Genomic DNA, 21,954 nt, shown 5'->3' on the forward strand with positions numbered 1-21,954 from the left:
TTGTCATTCATGGGGCTTGAACTCTGGGCCTGAGCACTGTTCCCCAGCTCTTGAGCTCAAGGTTAGCGCTCTACCACTTGAGCCACAGCACCACTTCTGGTTTTCTGATGGTTTATTGGGGATAAAAGTCTCACAGACTTTCCTGCCTAGGCTGGTTTTGAACACTGATCCTCAGATCTCCGTCTCCTGAGTAGCTTAGGATTACAGGCATGAGCCACGGGTACCTGGCACAGTTGGGTATTCTCCAAATCATACAAAAGATACCTAAATAGTTCGTTGAATAAGCTGTTCTTGCTTTTCGTCATCTGGAAGGAAATTTTTACAACTTGTTTGAGATGTTTTTCTTCTCTGTAATATATGTAGGGAAATATCCTTACAGTTTACTCATTTCTCTTTTTTATGAATCCTAGAGATGTTTTCCTAAGTGTTTGATTTTAAAAAAATACATGTAGTTAATAGAAGGTATAGAAGAGTTGTCTAAAGAGCAGCGTATGTTTGGCAAGGTCATTTGATTTCATTTTCAAGATATTCACATGGTAAAGACAGTAGTTTGTTGGAGCTTCAAGACTGCAGAGTAATTTTTCTCTCTGTTTTAACTTTGCCAGGCAAAAGTAGACAATGAAATCCTGGATTACAAGGATTTAGCAGCCATTCCCAAGGTCAAGGCGATTTACGATATTGAACGTCCAGATCTTATTACCTATGAGCCTTTCTACACTACGGGATATGATGACAAGCAGGAGAGACAGAGCCTTGGAGAGGTAATAAATTCAGCCAGCAGTGGTGGTGAGACATTGCTCAACAATTCACTTTCTTTTCAGTCCTGTGTATAAGAACTGTTTAGGGCTAAAAATAAGTCAATTGCCTGCTCTGTAGAAGCTTCAGGATTATGACACACAAGAGAAGAAAATGTAGAGAGAAGAGGGTGACAGGATAGCCCAGTGGTGTGAGCTGAGGTACAGGAATGAGCCAATAGTTCAGGCATCCAAACCTGAGTTCAACCAGGTTGTCTTCTTGTTTGACTTTGCCAAGGGACAACAACCATCCAGATCCTTATTTCCTCATCTAGAAAATAGGCAAGATAATGACAGACTCTGCCTTGCAGGACTTTAGTCAGAATTAAAGAAACTAATTTGTGCAAAGCATATTTGCAGAGGGTCAGAATCGTAGATGTTCAGCCAGGCATCTGCTGCTGTTGTTACCAGTCCGTGTTTGGTTGAATAGCGCTCAGTTGGGAGACATCCCTGGTAGAACAGAGCCCCGCTACCCTTGTGCTCCTCCACCCATTCTCCTGCCCCATCTCAGGTAGTGGGTTCACTGTTGTCACCTCCTACTCCAGTCTCAGGGGATCAGGTCTGTTTCCCCTGGCTTCTTCAACTCAGTTTTTTTTCTTTTTATTTCATTCATTCATTCACATTGTACCTCCAGTCCTTCCTCTTTTTTATATAGACTGATTTCAGTCAATACAGTACTGGATTCTAATCTATCTTTCAGCCAAGGTTAAGCCAAGATATCAAGCACCTGTAACCTCATGTGATGCACTTGAAGCATGAAAACAGCATGCTTTTCTCGGCATACATATAATACTTACTTTTTTAAATGCATAGGATGCTTATATAATAGTTCTTTCATTTGTTTTCTAATCTGAGTGTTGTTCAAGAGGATAGCTCTGTATTGAAATGGTCCATAAGGCAGAATAGTGATATTCATTTTCATGTAGTGCTCCCTAGTGGTTGGATTGTTGTACTGCATCTGCAACGTTAGGCAATGATTTTGTCTTTGGGCTGTTCTGTCATTAGCTAACAGTTTCATAGAGGATCAAGGGCAAGGGGACGTTCTGGATCAAAGTGCATAAGGATGGTCGTAGAGCAAGTAGGTGAGAAGTCACTCATGTTCACATCATAAAACCAGCAGGAAGCTCGAGTTTCTTTATGGGGTTATAGGTTTGTATGTGTGTATACTATATACACACGTGTATATATATGTATATGTGTGTATGTATATATGCACATGTATATATTTATGCACACTTGCTTCCAAGTGATTCCATTTGAGGCAGTAAAACATTGAACACTCAAAAGTTTAGGCTTTGAAGTGAAATTGTTAGCATTTAGGACCGTATTCAATTGTATGTAGTGCTCTTGCTTATAATCCCAGCACTCCAGAAGTTAAAGCAGAAGGATCCCCAGGTTCAAGGCCAGTCTGGGCTATACGGTGAGACTCTGTCTCTAAGTAAGTAAATAAAACCAGATTCCAATATTTACTATCCAAATGACTTTGGGAGAATTATACATTTACATATCTGTAAATTCAAGATTTACCTCTAAAGGTTTTATATAAAGGTTAAGGGAGGTCTTTAGATTACAGCAGTATTTGACACATCATAAATGCTCAGCAGAATATTGGCTGCTTTCAAAATGAGCACCATTGCTGTTCTGACCTGGAACAAAATGGCCTGCCCCTCAGCACAGAAATCAGAGGCCTCACGAAAATCTTGACGGCCTTGAGAAAGCCTGTATTTCGGAAAGGATGGAAGCCAGGGGTCTATAGGGTCAGAATGAGCGGCAGGATAGAAGAGCCTGTGTCCGATTATCACAGTCCTTCCAAACTCTTTTTAAAAAGTATCCTTAAGGACTTGTACAAAGGAGTTTCAATTCAGCGTGTCCGTCTATGAGCACAGCGCACTTCCGTCAGTGACAGCCTTCCCGTCCTTCTCATCCTCACTAAGCTTTTCCAGTGATTGCTCTGGTTATAATTCAGCTTACAACCATGTTCGCAAAACCCTATGTTTCAGCCAAAGCTGTAACTTGTAGTAGCAAGTGAGCGTAGCCGGAAAATACTGATAAAAAAACTAATTTCAGTTTGTCTAACTTGATCATCTAGGACATCATATGCTCATTAAATTAACAATATATTTATGAGAACCATGTTGCTTAGTCAAGAATATATACCTGTACCTCCCAGGAACTTTCTGGTTTACCACAGGCCCCAATGCACGTGAAATAAATCCAGCAACACATGCTGGCTTTGGGATAACATTTCTGGCTCATTGTGAGGAGCAACTCTAATTAAAACTGTCAAGAGTTAATAATGCCCTGACCTGAAATTTCTCTCTTCTCTCCTAGTCTCCAAGGACTTTGTCTCCTACTCCATCAGCTGAGGTAAGAACCATGTCGACCATTTAAATGGGTGGAATTGGGGAATGACCTGGCCAAGCCTGGAATATGTGAAAATGGATGTAACACGCAAAGGAACAAAGAAGATGGAGACTGTGACAGATATAAAGATTGCTTTCCCATAAGATAGGACCCCAAGACAGCAGGAAACTTCTTTAAAAGGGGTGACTAGGAGTAAAGGCGGCCTCAGGCAGATCTGAGCCTGCACCTCTGAGTGGCAGGAACATGTCCGCAGGCCCAGGCTCTCCTCCTTTGCCTACACATAATCACTCGGAACCATATTCATATATTGGTATATATACTGTATTAGTTATAATGGAGTATCAGAAGTGACTGCTAGCGTTCAGTTAATACAGAAACAGGACCAGCTTTAGAGGAGGCTTTTCTGTAATCAGTGGGCTCACCTTAAAGCCATGCACCTTTCTTAATACTTTTTTGTTGTTGTTGTTATAAACCTGGGAACCAGTCATTGGAGATGTGAGAAGTTTGAGTGTTTTATATCATCAATCTCTTACAGCATGCTGCAGTTATCAAGAATTAGCTTCTGTTATTGATAGGAGTGGGGGAGGGGACAAGGTCAAAACACATCCTCTGGGGATTTTTTGTTTTCTTGCTTTTGTTATTCAGTATGTTGTTTTAGTCAACCAGGATCCAGACACACATCCTCCCTTGCTGTTTTCTGTAAAACTTCACCAAGCTGTGCTGACTGAACTTTCAGTTTTCTAGTCACTAGTCATTCGTTCTTGCACACACTTTTTTTGTGTTGTTCCAGTAGCAACTTTATAAGGCAACAAATTCCTAAAACATAAAGCGCTGTTTACACTCTTCACACTTTTTTGACAAATTTATATCATCTTTAGGTACTAATGGCTTCTTCTGTACTTACTACCTGATGTATTCTTTTCTAGGTTTGGACATACATATTAGAGGTGTCATTATATTTCATTGAAGTGATATGTCATCATTTCTGAATTATTCTCCAATTGATGGAGCATGTGACTCAATTTTTTTTTGCCTTTAGGGATGGTAGTGTTATAAAAATCTTTGAAAGAATTCTTTCTCTTAAAGATTATTTTCTTGGATACCCAAGATGAGTAATAGTTACTGATCTTAAAGCAGCTACCGGCTTGTCCAGGGACATCAACTTAGGGTGTCACCAATTCAGTACAGACAATGTGGGTTGGTGTCAAATAAGACACAAATCAGGACACTAATTTTGAAGTGAGACCTCCCTCATCCAGTTGGCTTGCTTTGACCTTGTTCTTAATTGCTGGTACAGGAAGGCAATGTGGAGAAACTCCGCATTACTATTATGCAGATACAGAACAGGTGGACCCACTTTTGTAAGCCTGAAAAGCACTGAGCACAACATAAATGTCATCAGCATTATTCTTTCCCCAGAGCTCTATCACTATGGGGAGGTTATAGTTTTATAGTTTAAGCTTTAAAACAATGACTTTGGGGTATAGACTAAACACATGAGGCATGTCTATGCATAGTTATGGAACATGGCCCTAACAAAAATAAGCAGGTAGACATGACAATTCAGAGCTCACCCAGAAATGCTAACAGTCTTGATACATTTTATCCTCACCTCTTGCCAACTTGGTTCCAGGGCTACCAGGACATACGGGATCGGGTGATGCACCGGTCCACCAGCCAAGGCTCCATCAACTCCCCTGTGTACAGCCGCCACAGCTACACCCCCACCACGTCACGCTCTCCCCAGCATTTCCACAGACCTGGTAAGGACCACTCTTCCTCGATCCTCTCTATAGTACGAGCTATATCTCTGTGGGATTTTTTTTCTCCCCTCACATATTAAAAGCATACTGAAAAGTCAGACTGATTATTTGGGCCCATTTTCCAGAACAGAATGAGAACTGGAATACAGCCCTACTTGGTATTATATCCTTTCTTGAACTATCAGTCGTTTGATGGCGATGGTGAAAATCTCATCCCTTTGAGACTTTAAAGGAAGATCTCTAATAGAGAACATTTGGCACCCTAACATAGTGTAAAATCTATTAGTAATGATTTCTTATCCAGGCATACGGAGTTACTAAACATGCTCGGTTAAATACTTTCTAGAATCAGACTAGCGAACTCTTTAATATCCTTTCTAACCCTAAGATTTTGAGTAAGACTCAGAACAAAACCCTCAGGGATATACTATGATAGAGAATGTCACAGTAGAAGAAGGTCAGTTGACCTTGTCCTGCAGGTTGACCTTGACCTGCAGAGAACTTGGTCCCTGTGGCTCTTGGTGGAGGTTTTGTGTGTGGAGCAGGAGAGAAATCTCAGCCCAGCTCTAGGGTGTTTTGAGCAATAGCCACAGGGAAGGGAAGATTCTGGCATCTACATGAACTTGATAGCAATGTCCATCTGTGAAGACTTCCTTTTAAGCTTCTTCTGGCCAACCTGAGGAGAAGAAAATCTTTCAAGGACTAACTTTGTACAATATGTAGGAACTAAAACCAAAGGAAGTGAGTAGAAAGTGATAACACTGCGATCTTTTCTTTGAAGCCATAGATTTAGCAGATGTTGAAGATGGAAACAATTAGATCCTTCCATAATGGATTCATTTGTCTAGGCTTATATATACTTAGTGTTTATTAAATTATGTTAAATGAAAGCTTTTTCCTAAAAGAAATTTCAAAAATTTCTTTTTTCCAAAAGAAATTTCATTTCTTTTGCTAGTCCTGGGTCTTGAACTCAGGACCTAGGCTCTGTCCATAAGTTTTTGTGCTCAGGCCTAGTGCCTCTACCATATTGAGCCACAGTTCCATTTTCAGCTTTTTGATAGTTAACTGGAAATAAGAGTCTCATGGACTTTCCTGCTTGGGCTGGCTTTGAACTATGGTCCTCAGATCCTCAGATCTCAGCCTTCTGAGTAGCAAGAATTATAGATGAGAGCCACTAGCACCCAGTGAGCTTTTTTAAATGTACAAGTGTGTTCATTTTATTTGTGCCCTGACAAGGACCTCTTCTCTGGGCGATAAGAAATGGTTTATGCCACCACCTCTCATGTTGAGACCACAGAGATTCAGCCTTGCCACTCTCAGCCATTCTGGCCCCAGGGAAAAGGTCCATCCAGAACCTTCTGAATAGCAAAGGAGCAATCAGTCCATCACAGTTGATCCTGGAAAAGCTCCCGTCCTTATTGAACACCCGGCAGCCCTCAGTCTCGCTCAGCTGCCAACAGCTGTCAGAACCTTCTCCTCTCACGACATCGTACATACCTGTGTGATGCTTTGTCATTTTTCTTGAGGCCTACCCTATCCTTCTAAAGAGAAATTTCTAGCATATGTGCAATTTAGGTGGACCACTTGGAAGGATTCACCCATAAGTTCTGGGTACAGAAGAGGCTTTAAATCTCCTAGTTCTGGGTTCAGTTTTTGTTTTTTTATGCCAATACTGGGGCTTGGGCTTCCTCTTCCACTTGAGCTGCAGCTCCACTTTCAGGCATTTTGCTGGTTAATTGGAGATAAGAATCTCATAGACATTTCTTCCCTGGGCTGGCTTTGAACCCTGATCCTCATATCTCAGCCTCCTGAGTAGCTAGGATTACAGGTCTGAGCCACAGTGCCCGGCTGGGTTCAGTTTTGATCCTTTCTCCCTCAGACCTGAGTGTCCTATCTCCAGCATTTACTTCTACCGTCCAGTTGTAACTCTGCCCCTGAGGGAATACAGATAGGTTTTTCCTTGCAGGTAGAAACATCCTATAGGGACAAGTTTGCAGCTTAAAAATACTGAATGTGACCTTAACATATAAGTATTTCTTTTCAAGTTTCTTGAAGTTGTCACTTTTTTGGGGGGCGGGGGGGGCCTGGAGGCCTGAACTCTGGGCCTGGGCACTGTCCCTTAGCTCTTCACCTCAAGGCTAGTGCTCTACCACTTGAGCCACAGCGCCACTTCCGGCTTTTTTTTCTTCTGCTTATGTGGTGCTGAGGAATCGAACCCAGGGCCTCATGCATGCAAGGCAAGCGCTCTACCACTGAGCCATCTTCCCAGCCCGAAGTTGTCACTTTTTATATGCATTTTAGAGAGTTCTGTTTTGCCAAGCACTTCCCATAAAAACAGCTATTGTTGAGTCCGCATGAAGTGCCATGCCCAGGCGCAATAGTCTTCACCAGAGTGTCCTGGGGAAAACCAATCCTTCTCTCCCAAGCCATTTATTCCTAGGCAGTGACTCTGCCCCACTGAGCCCACTTGACCAGCTCTTTGCAAGTGCATCTGTAACCCTTTTTTCCTTCCTCCTTTTTTCAGATTCCTGATTAACACTCTCTCTTTCCTGACTTTTGGAACATTACAGCTTCCCCTGCTCCTGTGTTAATTTCTTTCTTCTTTTCTGTTTCCCTCCCCCGCTCCCTCCATCCTGCCCTCACCGATTCCTTGCTGCCCAGAGCTTTTGTCTCCTGGTGTGCACAGGTGGTCGCACCTGCGCACCAGCAGCTTCAGCTCCACCCACAACGACTCCCGCCCCAACCCCCCTTTCCGACACCACTTCCTCCCCCATGTGAAAGGTAAGGAGGCAGGCCTTGGCAGGCAGTGCCTGCGTAGTGGAGATTTATTAGCTCCCTGGCAAGGCTAATAAGGTGTATCTCCAAGAGTTTGAGCCACCGAGCTTCCGGCCCATCCGCATGCCTGCGTGTGTCTTGACTCTCCAACCGTGGCCTTAGAACTGGCCTAGCATCTCACAGTCTGAGAGATGCGTCATTTCTAAGGGCTCTAGGTGAAGAAACAGGAAGTGTATTTAAGCCTGTAAAAATACATGATCACCACTTGGAAAATATATATTTATATATTATTCTTTTGTTTTTGTCTACATCAAAAACAAAATGTAATATATACTTGGGGGAATTTTCCTGAGTTTTTAACATGCGATATGTCACACAGCAAAACACACCAGGATTTAGTAACAAATATCCAAAAGTTGTCCTCATGGTAATAGGCCATTTAACTCTACGAACCATAGGGGTACCATAAAATGATGGGGGACAATGTATTTGTTGCCTATGTCTCTCTCTGAGCTGACTCTCAGAAGAGTTTGCTTTTGATTCTGCCTAAATCCCTCCCCATAGACAAGAACGCTTTGCCTTCTGTTTTTTTCTTCCCACCTTGCATTTTTGCTCCCTTTATGGTCCCTCATCATTTTCTTCATTGTTGCTTATGCTTCTGTAGCAGTCCTCATTGCGGAGAGGGAGGGGGTTCTCCATGTGGTAAGGGAGCCAAGAGCCTTGGAGAGGCTGGGGGCGGGGCACATTAACTTAAATTAAATTAAGTTCCCTGAGTGATCCTGACTTAATCCACAGGCTTGATGTGAACCAGATTAATCCACTAACACAGCAGCAGAAGGGAGGAGGAGGAGGAGGCAGGCTCAGAGCCGTTACTGTACGCTGTAAACCTAACCATGGTTCCAAGGGCTCCTATCACTAATGCATCTGTTCATTAGCCAAAATGTGGTTCTACTTTCCTGAGCACTTATGATCAGTCTGTGCAAGCTTTTTTCCTTGTAACTCATTTGATTCCTGAACAACCGACTCCTAAACTGTCCACCCACTGTGTTCTAGCAGTGTGTGGCTGCCTCATACAGGTGTACTGTCAGCACTTTCAGCTTTGAAAATATTACTGCTCTCTTGCTCATTGAAGATAGGCACCATTTGCTATTAATCCAGGTTTTGGTAGGGCATGTTCTGAAATTCTTGATGGATTATTTAAACTATTACTAGGAATTGGTATTTGGAGGATTTGATATTAAAAATTAAAATGTCAAGAGAGTACTTTTGAGAATTTTTAAAACCATAAAGAACATTGATCAAGATGCATTGTACTCATAATCTGACTTGTTGACTTGAAACTCCTTTGTACCACTACTTAAAAGTTGAAAAAAAATTGTAAAAAATAAAACCATAAAGAAATCTTTGAAAAACAAACTTCAGTTGTATATTTTGAAGAGAGTTTAATGTAATAGTTCTAGACCAAATTAAGATCCTAGTTAAACCAGATGCTAGTGGCTCATGTCTGTAATCTGAGCTACCCAGGAGGCTGAGATCTGAGGATCAAGGTTTGATGCTAGCCCAGGCAAGAAAGTCCATAAGACTCTTATCTCCAATGAGCCACCAGAAAACGAGAAGTGGAGCTGTGGCTCAAAGTGTTAGAATTCTAGTCTTGAGCAGAAAAGCTTAAGAACAGTGCCCAGGCCCTGAGTTCAAGACCCATAACTGACGGGGGGAAAAAAGATTATAGTTACTTCTAATATTCAAGAGAAAAATGCATTTTATTCATTATAATGTAAATTAGATAAAAATATCATATATAAAACAAAATACAGAAGTAATATATTACATAAATTATGTTACATTTCTCAGAGAGATTTTTTTTTGTAGAAAGAAAAATGTCATGGGCTGTGTTAAGTTCTACAAAGGTTGTCCAAAAAACAGAATTGCAAAGTCATGATATCAACACATATCACATCTGAACTTGAAATTTTTGGTATATATTTTATAACATTTGACATTATATAATTATATTACAACATATATATATTATATATAAATGCCAGTGGACTGGGTTTATCAGCATATTTTTATCTTGTATATGTACTATGTGCTGCTTCAAGTGATATATAACATACTACATCTCTACAAGACTGTGAGTATATAAGGACCCAGAAAGCATGGACTTTGGTGTCTTGGCTTTAAATATTGACTCTGTCATTCACTGGCTGAGTGACCTTGAGTTTTTTACTTGCCTTTATGAGTGTGGCCTCATCTATAAATCAGAAAGGATGAGACCCCTCCTCGGTCATTAAGGGTGAATAAGGTGCCCTGTGTGTTCCATGGTCAGCATGATGCTCTTACAGCACTGGATTACCTCATCCCACAGGCTCTTCACAGCCTCCTTGGGGTGCAGGCCTGAGGGGGACACCTGGGAGGGAGCAAGAAGCAGAAATCCCAGCTAAGGAGCTTGCCAAGGCCTCCCACCTTGAGGAGTAGCACCTGGACCAGACCTAAGGCCTTGTCCTTCATAGAAGTGCTTGTTCAGGCGAAGTGCATGGGTTTCAATATAAATATATTTTAAAAGCATTTTAAAAAATGTTTTCTCCCTTTTTAACTAGAAAATTCCTTCTTCTTCTTCTTCTTCTTCTTCTTCTTCTTCTTCTTCTTCTTCTTCTTCTTCTTCTTCTTCTTCTTCTTCTTCTTCTTCTTCTTCTTCTTCTTCTTCTTCTTCTTCTTCTTCTTCTTCTTCTTCTTCTTCTTCTTCTTCTTCTTCTTCTTCTTCTTCTTCTTCTTCTTCTTTTTTTCTTCTTCTCCTTCTCCTCCTCCTCCTCCTCCTCCTCCTCCTCCTCCTCCTCCTCCTCCTCCTCCTCCTTCTTCTTCTTCTTCTTCTTCTTCTTCTTCTTCTTCTTCTTCTTCTTCTTCTTCTTCTTCTTCTTCTTCTTCTTCTTCTTCTTCTTCTTCTTCTTCCTCTTCTTCTTCCTCTTCTTCTTCCTCCTCCTCTTCCTCCTCCTCCTCCTCCTCCTCCTCCTCCTCCTCCTTCTTCTTCTTCCTTGAACTCAGGGCCTGTGCACTGTCCCTGAGCTCTTTTACTCAAGGCTAGTACTCTACCAATTTGTGTCCCAGCTCCACTTCCAGTTTTTGAGTGGTTAATTGGAGATAAGATTCTCATGCAATTTTTCTGTCTGGGCTGACTTTGAACTGTGATCTTCAGATCTCAGCCTCCTGACAAGCTAGGATTACAGGCTTGAGCCACCAGTGCCCAGGGAGTACATTATTTTCAAATAATACCTGATCCCAGGCTGGCAGATAATGATGGCAGTGATGATAATAATACATTCCAAATGTGATATTTCATCTGACTGCTCATGCATTACTTTGCGGAAATAATGTGCTAAACTCAAACCTCTTGGAGCCTTAACTGGTTTATTTCTGACAAGGACAGAAATAAAAGTCACATAATGTAAAGATGAAGTGTTTAGATTAGAAGAGCAAAAGAAGCTTCATACAAAGAATTCTATTTTGTCTTTTTAAAAATGCCCCCAAATTTTCATGTCTTTGGTGTTTCAGGACTAAGGATTTGGTAAGTTAGCAATGCAATCTGACGGTCTTCTTGCTCAATAACTCTGTGCTACATGAAACTCAGATCACATGAACTTGCTGAGTGTGTGGCCCCATCCTTCTTCACCTCGTGTCTCTAGAAGTTTTGTAGGAAGTTTTAAATGAGTGTAGTTAAATCTTCTTCAAAACTGTGAACATCCTAGTGTCTTTTTCAAGAAAATTAACTAATCAGGTCCATTGACCTCTTCTTACTGAGGGTGCACAATGATATCAAAGCATGTGTTGGTAGCTTGCGCCTAGAATCTTAGGAACTCAGGAGGCTGAGATCTGAGGATCATGGTTCAAAGCCAACCCTAGGCAGGAGAGTCTGTAAGACTCTTATCTCCAATTAACCACCAAAAAAGCCAGAAGTGGAGCTGTGACCCAAGAGCTCTAGTCTTGAGCAGAATAGCTCAGGCATAGCATTCAGACCTGAGTTCAAGCCCCAGGACCAGCATTAAAAAAAAAAAAGAAAAGAAAAGAAAAAAGATAAAAGAATAATATCCAACTGATGGCAGCATTAAGCAAGAATTTACCCTCTTAGAATTCAGGTGGCTTCTCCAAGAGCCTTCTAGATTCTTCACCTTTATCCAAGAAAGCACAAGCTGCTATGGCAGAAGATCTTATTGTAAGAAAGATGAATATGCCAGTATTGTTGCATGTGTTCCTAACACTGGCTCACAGGTGTAATAGATTTTTGTGTAATTGGCAATTATAACCCAAACCTGTGAGCATACTACCCTGAAGTACTTGGTGCTCTATGTGGATGCTAGTGTCAGAGGAAGTGATAAAAGGCAGAGAGCATCGGGGTTCAGAAGTGACGGTGGCCAGTGCCCAAAGATATGCAGAAAGTCTTCAAAAGACAAGTAACAACTAAACTAAGAGAGTTGAGACCTTTACCTACTCTTGAGAAACCCCTGAGAACTCGTCTCCTTAACTGTGGGTTACTCATTTTAATAATTTTCCTAATTGTTTAAGGGTTGTAGACTTTTTTCTGAAGTGAAATTTGAATTGGATATTTGGAGATCCAGTAGAATGGGGAGGCGGTGAGGTGGGTGCTATAATAATTCCATTGTGTGCCAGCTTCAGGTTTTCTTGAATGAAGACAGGGTATGGAATAATCCTGCAGCGGCGTTAGCTGCAGCCATTAGCAGCTGTGGAACTGAATTGTTGGCTTGTTTCAGTCACTCATTCACAGACACAAGCACTTACTCTTGCCAGGTAGTGGGCCTGAGTCCTGATGATGGACGGAGGAGCTCCATCTTGGATCCAGCCATGGAGTCAACACAGTCTTACTTCTAAATGCAAACCATACTCATCCTTTTGCTTACTTCTATCTGTTTTCATGCACATTGTTTTCAATTATTGCCCTTTAGGAGACTGAGATTAAATGACAAGTGATTTTTTTTTACAAGTTGACTTTTTAATAGAGTAGTTTAGGGTGATATTTCACACACACACACACACACACACACACACACACACACACACACACACTCTCTGCTGGGATAGCTGGACTCTGAGACTCAGAAGGGCAGAGACTCTATTTCATGTCCCTGTTTGTCATTCACAGTAGCCTAGTACCTAACCAGTCTGGGTGTTGAGTACATGTATTAGTGATAAATCATTGGCTCAGGTGGGGTGTCATGTTGGAAGCGGAGGTAGACAGAAGTCCCTAAATACCTGGCCAGAAGAGGGCCTGATTCCATTTGTGTATTTCCGAGAGACGAAAACAGAAACATATGCTGCAATGAAGGCACTTTGTACTGCTGAGGGGGAGGCCTGGGGCACTGCTCGGGCTCTCGGACTTAGCCCTCACTTTCCAGAAATACATTCTGATGACCAGCCTGTGCCATTCTGCTTGGAAACAGTCATACCCGGGGTGGGGCTTGCATACCCATCCTCTGTACATGCTTGAGATTTAACCATCTGATGAGTGGTCTTCAGCCAGTAGCCTGTGATGTTCCATTCCTCCCAACATTCTTGCCATCTAACAGTGTGCTCGCTCGCCCAGCTCACTGCCTCCCACCGCATGCTATCGGAATGACAGACGGAAATGCTAACTGCTTTGACCCTGGGCCCACGTGGACTCAAATGTCTCCTTTGGAAAACTCAATCTGAAACCACCATTGCAAGGCAACTTGACCAATTGAGTTTGTTTCCTTCGCTTCTCCTTTCTGATGTACTGCCTCCTTCTAGTTTGTTGGGTTGAATTTTGATGACACTTTGCTTGGTTTTCTTTATTGTTCTCCCCTCATTTTTGTTTTCTCCATTCTTCTCATTGGAGGCAATGAGCCGTCCAGCGGCCGGAACTCCCCTCTCCCTTACCGGCCCGACAGCCGCCCTCTAACTCCAACTTACGCTCAGGCCCCTAAACATTTCCATGTTCCAGGTAGGAGCTGACATGTCTGTCTTGATGTCCTGTCACAGTGTAGAATGTAGCTGTATCCTTGTCTCGTCTCCCATTTCTCATGCTTGTTAACTGGGATGCACAAAGAGGACAAACCCTAAATTGCAGGATCTACCCATAGGGCCTTGCAAAGCGTCTTTATGGAGTGCCACAATTGCATGGAAGGTTAAGTTTTCTCCCAAAAGTTCCTACTACTACTACTACTACTACTTTGCATTACTGGGGAACAAATCTAGCACAGAGCCATATCCTCAGTATCCTCAGCTCTCAATATTTTCAAATATTTATTTATTTACTTATTTTTGCTGGTACTGGGGCTTGAACTCAGGGCCAAGGGCATACTATGTTAGCTTTTCTCTAAAGGCTGCTGCTCTTCCACCTGAGCCACACCTCCCACTTTTGGCTTTTTGCTGAATAATTGGAAGTAAGAGTCTCACAGAGTCTTTTGCCTGGGCTGACTTTGAACCTCAGTCCTCAGATTCAGCCTAGTAACTAGCTAGGATTGCAGACATGAGCCACCAGCATCAGGCCTCAACTTGTTTTTGAAGAGGGTGGGAGTAGAAGAGAGACTGGGTTGTTTGAACTGGGATTTGTTGTTATTTACGTTCACACCTTCTAAGATACCACTCTGCTTGAGTGTCGGTTCATTATCACAGTGGCAGTCTAGTTATTTTCTCATCCTAAAGCTTCCCAAAGATTGAACCACAGTGCCACCTGCATATAAACAGATAGATAGCAGACTGATTGATATCCTGTTTGCCTCCAATGTGGAAAGTTTTCTATAGACTTTCAGAGAGCTGGACATTACGTTGGTTGATGAGTCTGTCTGCAGTGCATAACTGACAAGTCTCCCCCTCAGCCCACAAAGATATCTTGCAATTTAGACTTGATGCTGCAAGCTTTGCTCTACCAGCCACACGCTTTGCTGTCACAGCATAAATAATAATAATTTACCTTCAGAAACTAGAAGAAAACAGGGCCTATCGGTAGCTTCACCCTTTGGGTGGGTTCAGTGAAGGGAAATTGATGGGCCATAATTGCTCACCATGTATATCATTGCAATCAGCTTGATAAATCACCCAATAGGTTAATGGAAGACCATGTAGTTAGAATCTGTATTCATCCTTTTTTCTTTTGCATTTTCAAACTTACCAGGAAAACAGGGGAAAAAAGGAGTCAGGAACTTTGGTATTTCTGAGCTAGTGCTACTATTTTAAGAAGTTCTACTGAATCTTCAAAGTCCTTGTATATTTGAGGGTTTTTTTTTTTCACATAAAGAATGTCCTACAGATACAGCATTTGAGATTCTGGGGATACCTTCCTAAGTATTTGCAGTTAAAATAAATGGTAGCAAAATGAGCTGGGTCCCTGTATAAATTTATGACTAGTGTCTCTTTTTCTTCCTTTTCTTTTTTACTTTTTCACTTTAGCTTCCACACATTAGGACTTTGATGGACATCCCATTAGCATACCAGGCTAGCCCTGCGCATACAAGTGTCTCTGTGTCGCCGTGCATACTGTTCCATTCATTCATCCACCCAGTAAATTGAGCCACTGGAATCTCTGGGGAGCTCAATTTCTAGACACTTACAATTTGGGGATTATTTTCCCCAAACTGATGATGTCTTCTTACCATTAGAGTGCCTCCAGACCTCGCATTTCTTCCTGTTTTCATCCTACTTTCAGGGAAGTACGAAATAAATGGCTCATGAATAAGTGACGTCTCTCTCTATGTTAAGATGTATTACAAAAGTTTCCATACCACTTGTCTGTAGTAATTCATACATTTCTGTGATCTTTTCTTTCCATATACTCAATCTTTGTAATACAGAAGTTAGCCTTCTGGGGTATTTTTGTTCAAGAGTCTTCCGTGTGATTGGCCCTTTGGTTTGTTCTGTTTTCCCATTGCTGAACTGGTTCCTATAATCAGACACCTTTGCCTTTTCCTTTCCACAGATCAAGGGATCAACATCTACCGAAAACCACCCATCTACAAACAGCATGGTAAAACTCGCTTTCCTCCTTGTAAGCTTTTAAATAGCAGAGTTAGCCGGACTCCTTCCTCTTTGCGACTTCTGTCTCCAACTTCTATCTCAGTTTGAGAATCAAACTCGGGGAAGGGGATCACATAGTATATGTCTGTAGGGTCCAATAAGACACAAATATGGTAAAATTGACTTTCCTGGATAGAGAATACTTCGCTCAACTAGAAACCTTCTAGCCTATTTCTGCATCCATCAAACTACCATGTACCATTCCATTTGTAAAAGAATGCAAAGGATCAGTCACACAACACCCCTCAGACATCCTAACAACTTCTATTTATTTATTGCCATCGAATAAACTCACCAGTCTTTACAGTACTTTGATTAGCCTTTGATTGGTTTGACCACATAAAACTAGTGAAAACAAGTTACCTAGAAAAATGATTATGAGACATACACATGTCTACACAGTGCAGTAGCCAGGACACAGGTAAGGCAGGTAAGGCGGCCTAGTGCCACCTTTGAACTTCAGTTTTCTCATTGTAAGGACTGGTGAGTTAGATCAGCTGTTTTCTGAAATTACTGCAACCTAATCACTATAGTGGATTTGTGTTTTCCTTTTCTGGGAATACAGATTTTCTTTCTTTTCTCTTTTGAGCTAACAGCTTGAACTAAGGACCTAGGCACTGTCCCTGAGCTTTTCTGTTCAAAGCTAGCTCTCTACCACTCGAGCCACAGCTCTACTTCCAGTTTTCTGGAAGTTAATTGGAGATAAAAGTCTTACAAACTTTCCTGCCTGGGCTGGCTTCAAACTGTGATCCTAGATCTCGGCCTTCTGAGTAGCTAGGATTACAGGCATGAGCCACCAGCAGTGAATATAGATATTTTTTAACTCAAGAAATCTTCATTACTTTCTGTACATCACATTCTCCTTCACCATTATTAATTTATTGTGGATTTGTCTGCCATAAATATTAGTGAATAGGCCAAACCTGTCCTTCCTGTGGTTTTAGAAAATTTTACACAAATTATACCTGGCAATTTGAAGGCTACCTTTAGAACACAGTTGACAATTCAAGTTAAAAATACACATGGAAAAACTTATAGGCCAAAATTCCTGGGAGAAAATAGGCATTGTAATGGATCTAGAGTTGTGATTTATTTTTGCTCATTATTTTTAAAGTTTTACATCACCTGCTTGCCTTTTAAGTTTGTTAACATTGTTTTTGTTTTTGCTTTTGTTTTTTTATGGTTTAATGTCTTCCCACACACTCATTAACATGTGAATGTTTAACTACTGACTTCACCAATTCTACTGCGTAAGTACTGTTTGAAGTCATGCTCTTTTCTTTAAAAGTAAGATCAGAAACCTTATCAATTAGGAGGGGCTTCTTCATATTTAAATTTGTAGGCCCTATCTCTCTAAACAAAAATGGTCAAACAATGACAACTTAGGAGGTTGGATGATGCTAGACTTTCTTTGGAGGGAGTTAATTATCTTTCTGTGATATTTAGTGGCTGAAGTCTCTACTTTCAGTCTGAGGTAATTAGGTAGCACAGCCCTTTCCAAAGCGTGCTCTCCAGAGTCACCCTTCCATGCCACGCCCTATGCTGGTACCTGTGCCCCAGTGCTTTTGGAAAATGCTAGATTAAAATTGTAGGCCAGAGCTTCAGTCTTTCCCATGCGAACATATTTTGGTGGCATTTCTGGGAAGGGGTTCAATATCAGCATTTCCTAAGCTAAGCGTCGCTTCTTAGGAGCTTAGAGACTCTAAGAAACGCTGTTCCATGACTGGCCAAGATTTTATCTGTTATTCCTGACTAACCTTGGTCCAGTGGCGTAAGCAAATTGAAACCCAGAAGGTTATTACGAGAATGGGGAGATTGGAGCTGCTGAAGATTCAGAAGGTTATTTCCAGATTTTAAAGTATATGATCCCAGGAGAAAAAATATACTTAATGCTTAATAAGTATATTTGGAAATGTTGAATAATGTTTCAGGACAATATGTACAATTATGTAGAATCAGGAACTGGCCATTTAGTTTGATTTGTTTTGCTCCAACTGTGATTATACTTGGTGCTCTAGGCCAGTGAGTCCTTCTTTAACCAAATCATAGCCTTTAAGATTTATAAACTAAGCCGGGTGCCAGTGGCTCATACCTGTAATCCTAGCTACTCAGGAGACTGAGATAATCCTAGCTACTCAGGAGACTGAAATCTGAGGACTGTGGTTCAAAGCCTGCCTAGGCAGGAAAGTCTGTGAGACTCTAATCTCCAATAAACTACTAGAAAACCAGACGTGGTGCTATGGCTCAAGTGGTAGAGCGCTTGCCTTGAGCTGAAGAGCTCAGGGACAGCACCCAAGCCAGAGTTCAAGCCCCACGACCGACCAAAAACAAAAAAGAAAGAACTATAAACTGGCTGTGTGTGTGTGTGTTTGTGCGTGTGCGCTTGTGCACGTGCACGCACGTGTGCACACCAGTCCTGGGGTCAAAGCACTATTCCTAAGTTCTTTGCTCAAGGCTAGCACTCTGAAACTTGAACCACAGCTCCATTCTCCGCTTTTTTGGTGGTTAATTGGAGATAAAGAGTCCTACATACTTTTTTTTTTTTTTTTTTTTTGCCTGGGCTGGCTTTGAACCTGGATCCTCAGATCTCAGCCTCCTGAGTAGCTAGGATTACAGATATGAGTTGTTTTAAAGTTGGCTGACTTACTGGTGGGACAGACAAAGCAAGTAAGTGGAGAGACCAAACAAAACCCACAGTCTTGAATCTCTGCCATCTGGAATGAAATCTGCTCATTTTCTCCTAAGGCACAAAGACTCATATGAAATATAAAAAGATTAAGATCAGGTAGACCAATTGATTTGTAGCTTCTGCTCCAAAGATACAGAATCAGCCATCCTTCTAAAGATGAATAACTATTAGCAATTGACATTGTCATGCTTTTAACTGGAGTCTATTGAAATTTCTAAGCATTCAGATTTCTAATTGTTCAGGTTTTCTAATTCTAAAAGGGTTCACATTTGGAGAGTCATTCAGCCTGGAACTTTCTATGATGGTAGAATTGTTCCATACTGTGCTGTCTAATACAATGGCCCCCAATTCTGTAGTAAGGCACAGCACTTGAAATACATCTATGAAACAGAGGAACTGAAATTTAAGTTTATTGAATTGGTTTGGTTTTATTTAATTTTATTCATTTGGATGTAAATAGAGGAACAGAGCTAGCATTAAGCAAATGAGGGTTTTCTGACACAGAACAGATAGAGAATCAAGTTTTGTTTCTGACCGTCAAGACTGGAGTTCTCGGGCAATTGTTCCTGATGATGTACAGAACCTTCTAGAATTGAAACTTCTAGAGAATGAGAAAATTGTTTCTGTGGGGGTGGTACTACCACTGCCTTACAGGCTGATAGCTAAGCAACCCTGGTTCCCACCTAGATACAGCTGCCTTGGCAGCCCAGAGCAAGTCTTCAGAAGACATCATCAAGTTTTCCAAGTTCCCAGCAGCCCAAGCGCCAGACCCCAACGAGATACCAAAGATTGAAACGGACCACTGGCCTGGTCCCCCCTCTCTGGCGGCCATAGGTATGCTCCCCAAACAGCTGGTTCCTGTTGAAAAATTGCAAATCAAAATAATATGCTCAGAAACATGCTAGAAAACATGCCCATCAAAGATTCTTAAGAAACGCATGACCAAAGGGGGTAGAATAGAGAAAAGAATGAATGTAATCACAGTCTGTGTGCAAAAGTGCAAACAGTTTACAAAAACAGATCTCGTAGAGCCTGGCTCCAATCAACCCACTAACGTTCAGGACTGTCCAAAATGATGGTCCACATGGATGCTCAGTTATCACTAGAAAAGCAGCAACTCTGGAACACAGTTGTCTCTCTGCCTCTTGGTGAGAGCAATGTTCTATATAATCAGAGTCTAGTGGGCATCCTTGAAGCATGACTTCGTAAAGTTGTCTTAGAGGATAGCTGCAATTTTTCCTAACCTTCACTTTCTTGCAAACATCACCTTCTCTATTACTAAGACGTGCTGTTGCTGAGGAGTAGGTGTTCCGAACTATTGTGTGAAGTCATGTGATGTTACATCTGTCATTTCCATAAATCCTGAGCTAATATGTCACGTTGGAGCTGTCTCATTCCTTGCGTTGTGCCTCTCCGTTGTGTCTGTGTCTCTACCGTTTTATCAGTTGTGAAATCACTCCGTCTGAAGAGGGATATTAACAAGCCAGAAGCTAACTCTAAAAATTGAGTGAAGTCAGCCTTACTTACAAAAATATGATGATCTTATCACGTTACTGTTGACAACTTAGAAGGCCTTCAATTTTCCAGATTTCCCTAATCTGCTTCATCAGACTATTTTTGTTTTTTTTTATCAAATTATCCTTGGCATAAATTTACCAAGCAATGAAAGTGGATTTCAAAGCAATTAATATTTGTAGAAACAGATGAAGGAAAATTTACTTAGCATGCTTTTCACAAGTATTCTGTAATTATGTTGATATGACTTATTTAATTCTTGCAAACTTGGGTCTATTAATTTTTACTAGTGTGATCTAAAATGAGAAAATTCACGTTGGCATGTATGATTTTTTTAAAACTTTTGAGAATCTACCAATCTGTGCCATAAGGCTTTTGAGGTTCCTCCCTTAGTTATTTTGCTTAGTGAGGACATTAAAGCATCTAAACATTCCAGTTGTTGAAACTTTCTAAATAGATTAAAGTTGCTTTGAGTTTCAAAATAAGAAAGATGTCTGATTCATTTATTAAAATCATGAGAATCAAGACTGTTAGTTTATTTTGATTAGATTAGCAAACTTTCCTGTTCCCTCCCATACCCAGATTAACTCAACCAATTCTGGAAAAACAGGCATTATCTTAATCTTCCAACTATTCAGATTCCTTCTTCCCATTCTCAGTCTCTCTTTTTCCAAATAGTATAAGAATTATACACAATGTACTATATTGCTCTAAAACAACACTTGAGCTATATAAACCTTGTTTTTATTTACATATTAGTATAAAACTTTTGGGATTATTTTCCAAAGTACGGAAAGAGAAAAATCAATTGTCTATCCTTTGATGGGTAGCTAATGAATTTATTAATTTCTAATGAATTTATAATTCATTTGTTTACTAATGAATTTACTAAGAGTAGAAAGGTGGGTGGTAGTATTTTGAAAAATCTAAGTATTTTAAAAAAGAAAAATTATGCCGGACACTGGTGGCTCACACTTACAGTCCTGGTACTCAAGAGGCTGAGATCTGAGGATCATAGTTCAAAGCCATTCCAGGTTGAAAAGTCTATGAGGCTCTTGATTTCTAATTAATCAGAAAAAGGCTGAAATGGAGCTATGGCTTAAGAGGTAGATCACCAGCCTTGAGCAAAAGAAAAAAGCAAATGAACTTAATATCTTGAGTTCCAGCCCCAGTACTGGCACCAAACAACAGAGAGGGGGGCGAGGATGGGAGGAAGGAAAGAAGGTAGAAGAAATATGGGAAGGAAACAAGGAAGGAGGAACAAAGAAAGGAAGAAAGGAGTGAGGGAAGGAGGAAAAGGAAAAATTATAAGATTTTAAAACTTGTCATAGGAGAATAACAAATCTTACCAGTTTATAGACATGTAGATAAATTTGAATTCATCTCCTTTTTAAAACCTGATCTCAGGGACATCCCATAATAGATGGAGAGGACCCTCCCATTTACTACTAACTGTGGTTAGTATAAGACTCAAGGCCCAGTGACCATAGCAACCCCAGGGCTGAGTTAGCAAACATGGATTTGGAGACCCAAGTTCATACTTTGGATTGGTTTATCAAAAGGCCCCATTTTCCTTGAGAAGCCAGTCAGTGGTGCATTATTCCCCCTTACATTGATAATAGGCATTATTCCCCCTTATGTTACTTACTTAAACATGTTAAAGACCACAGCTGATCTTGCCAGCCTAACAAACTGAACCGAGATGGACTAGTCAAGATTCCCTTGCCAATGGGCTAATGTGAGAGATTGTCTTTGCTGTGGAAATTAGGAACTGACATGAGACGCAGATCTAGAGAGGAAGATGAAGAGGAACTTCTGAGACGCCGGCAGCTTCAGGAAGAGCAGTTGATGAAGGTTTGTCCTGAAACTACTTTGCAAAAGTCTTCAATCCAGTTCTATCTATCTATCTATCTATCTATCTATCTATCTATCTATCTATCTATCTATCTATCTATCTATTTAATCACTACTGTCTACACTTAATTAAGAGAAGCAAGGAAGGGGTATGTGT

The 21,954-nt window shown here is 41.0% G+C and overlaps 1 protein-coding gene across 9 annotated transcripts in view; it reads left to right on the forward strand.

The window, feature by feature from the left end:
• Window positions 1–21,954, forward strand: part of Ablim1 (actin binding LIM protein 1) — a 257,300-nt gene that overhangs the window by 222,290 nt on the left and 13,056 nt on the right. For 4 of the 9 annotated variants that reach the window (XM_042689458.1, XM_042689465.1, XM_042689457.1 and 1 more), the window contains 7 exons: window positions 606–761; window positions 3,126–3,161; window positions 4,792–4,921; window positions 13,563–13,667; window positions 15,642–15,689; window positions 19,116–19,262; window positions 21,712–21,797. In XM_042689458.1, the coding sequence (XP_042545392.1) occupies window positions 606–761; window positions 3,126–3,161; window positions 4,792–4,921; window positions 13,563–13,667; window positions 15,642–15,689; window positions 19,116–19,262; window positions 21,712–21,797 (708 nt within the window). The remainder of the gene's footprint in view (window positions 1–605; window positions 762–3,125; window positions 3,162–4,791; window positions 4,922–13,562; window positions 13,668–15,641; window positions 15,690–19,115; window positions 19,263–21,711; window positions 21,798–21,954) is intronic. The other 5 variants (XM_042689459.1, XM_042689463.1, XM_042689461.1 and 2 more) reach the window with 5 other exon arrangements.

Source organism: Dipodomys spectabilis, unplaced genomic scaffold, assembly GCF_019054845.1.
Source record: "Dipodomys spectabilis isolate Male_0828 unplaced genomic scaffold, ASM1905484v1 ptg000125l, whole genome shotgun sequence".
NCBI classification, from domain to species: Eukaryota; Metazoa; Chordata; class Mammalia; order Rodentia; family Heteromyidae; genus Dipodomys; species Dipodomys spectabilis.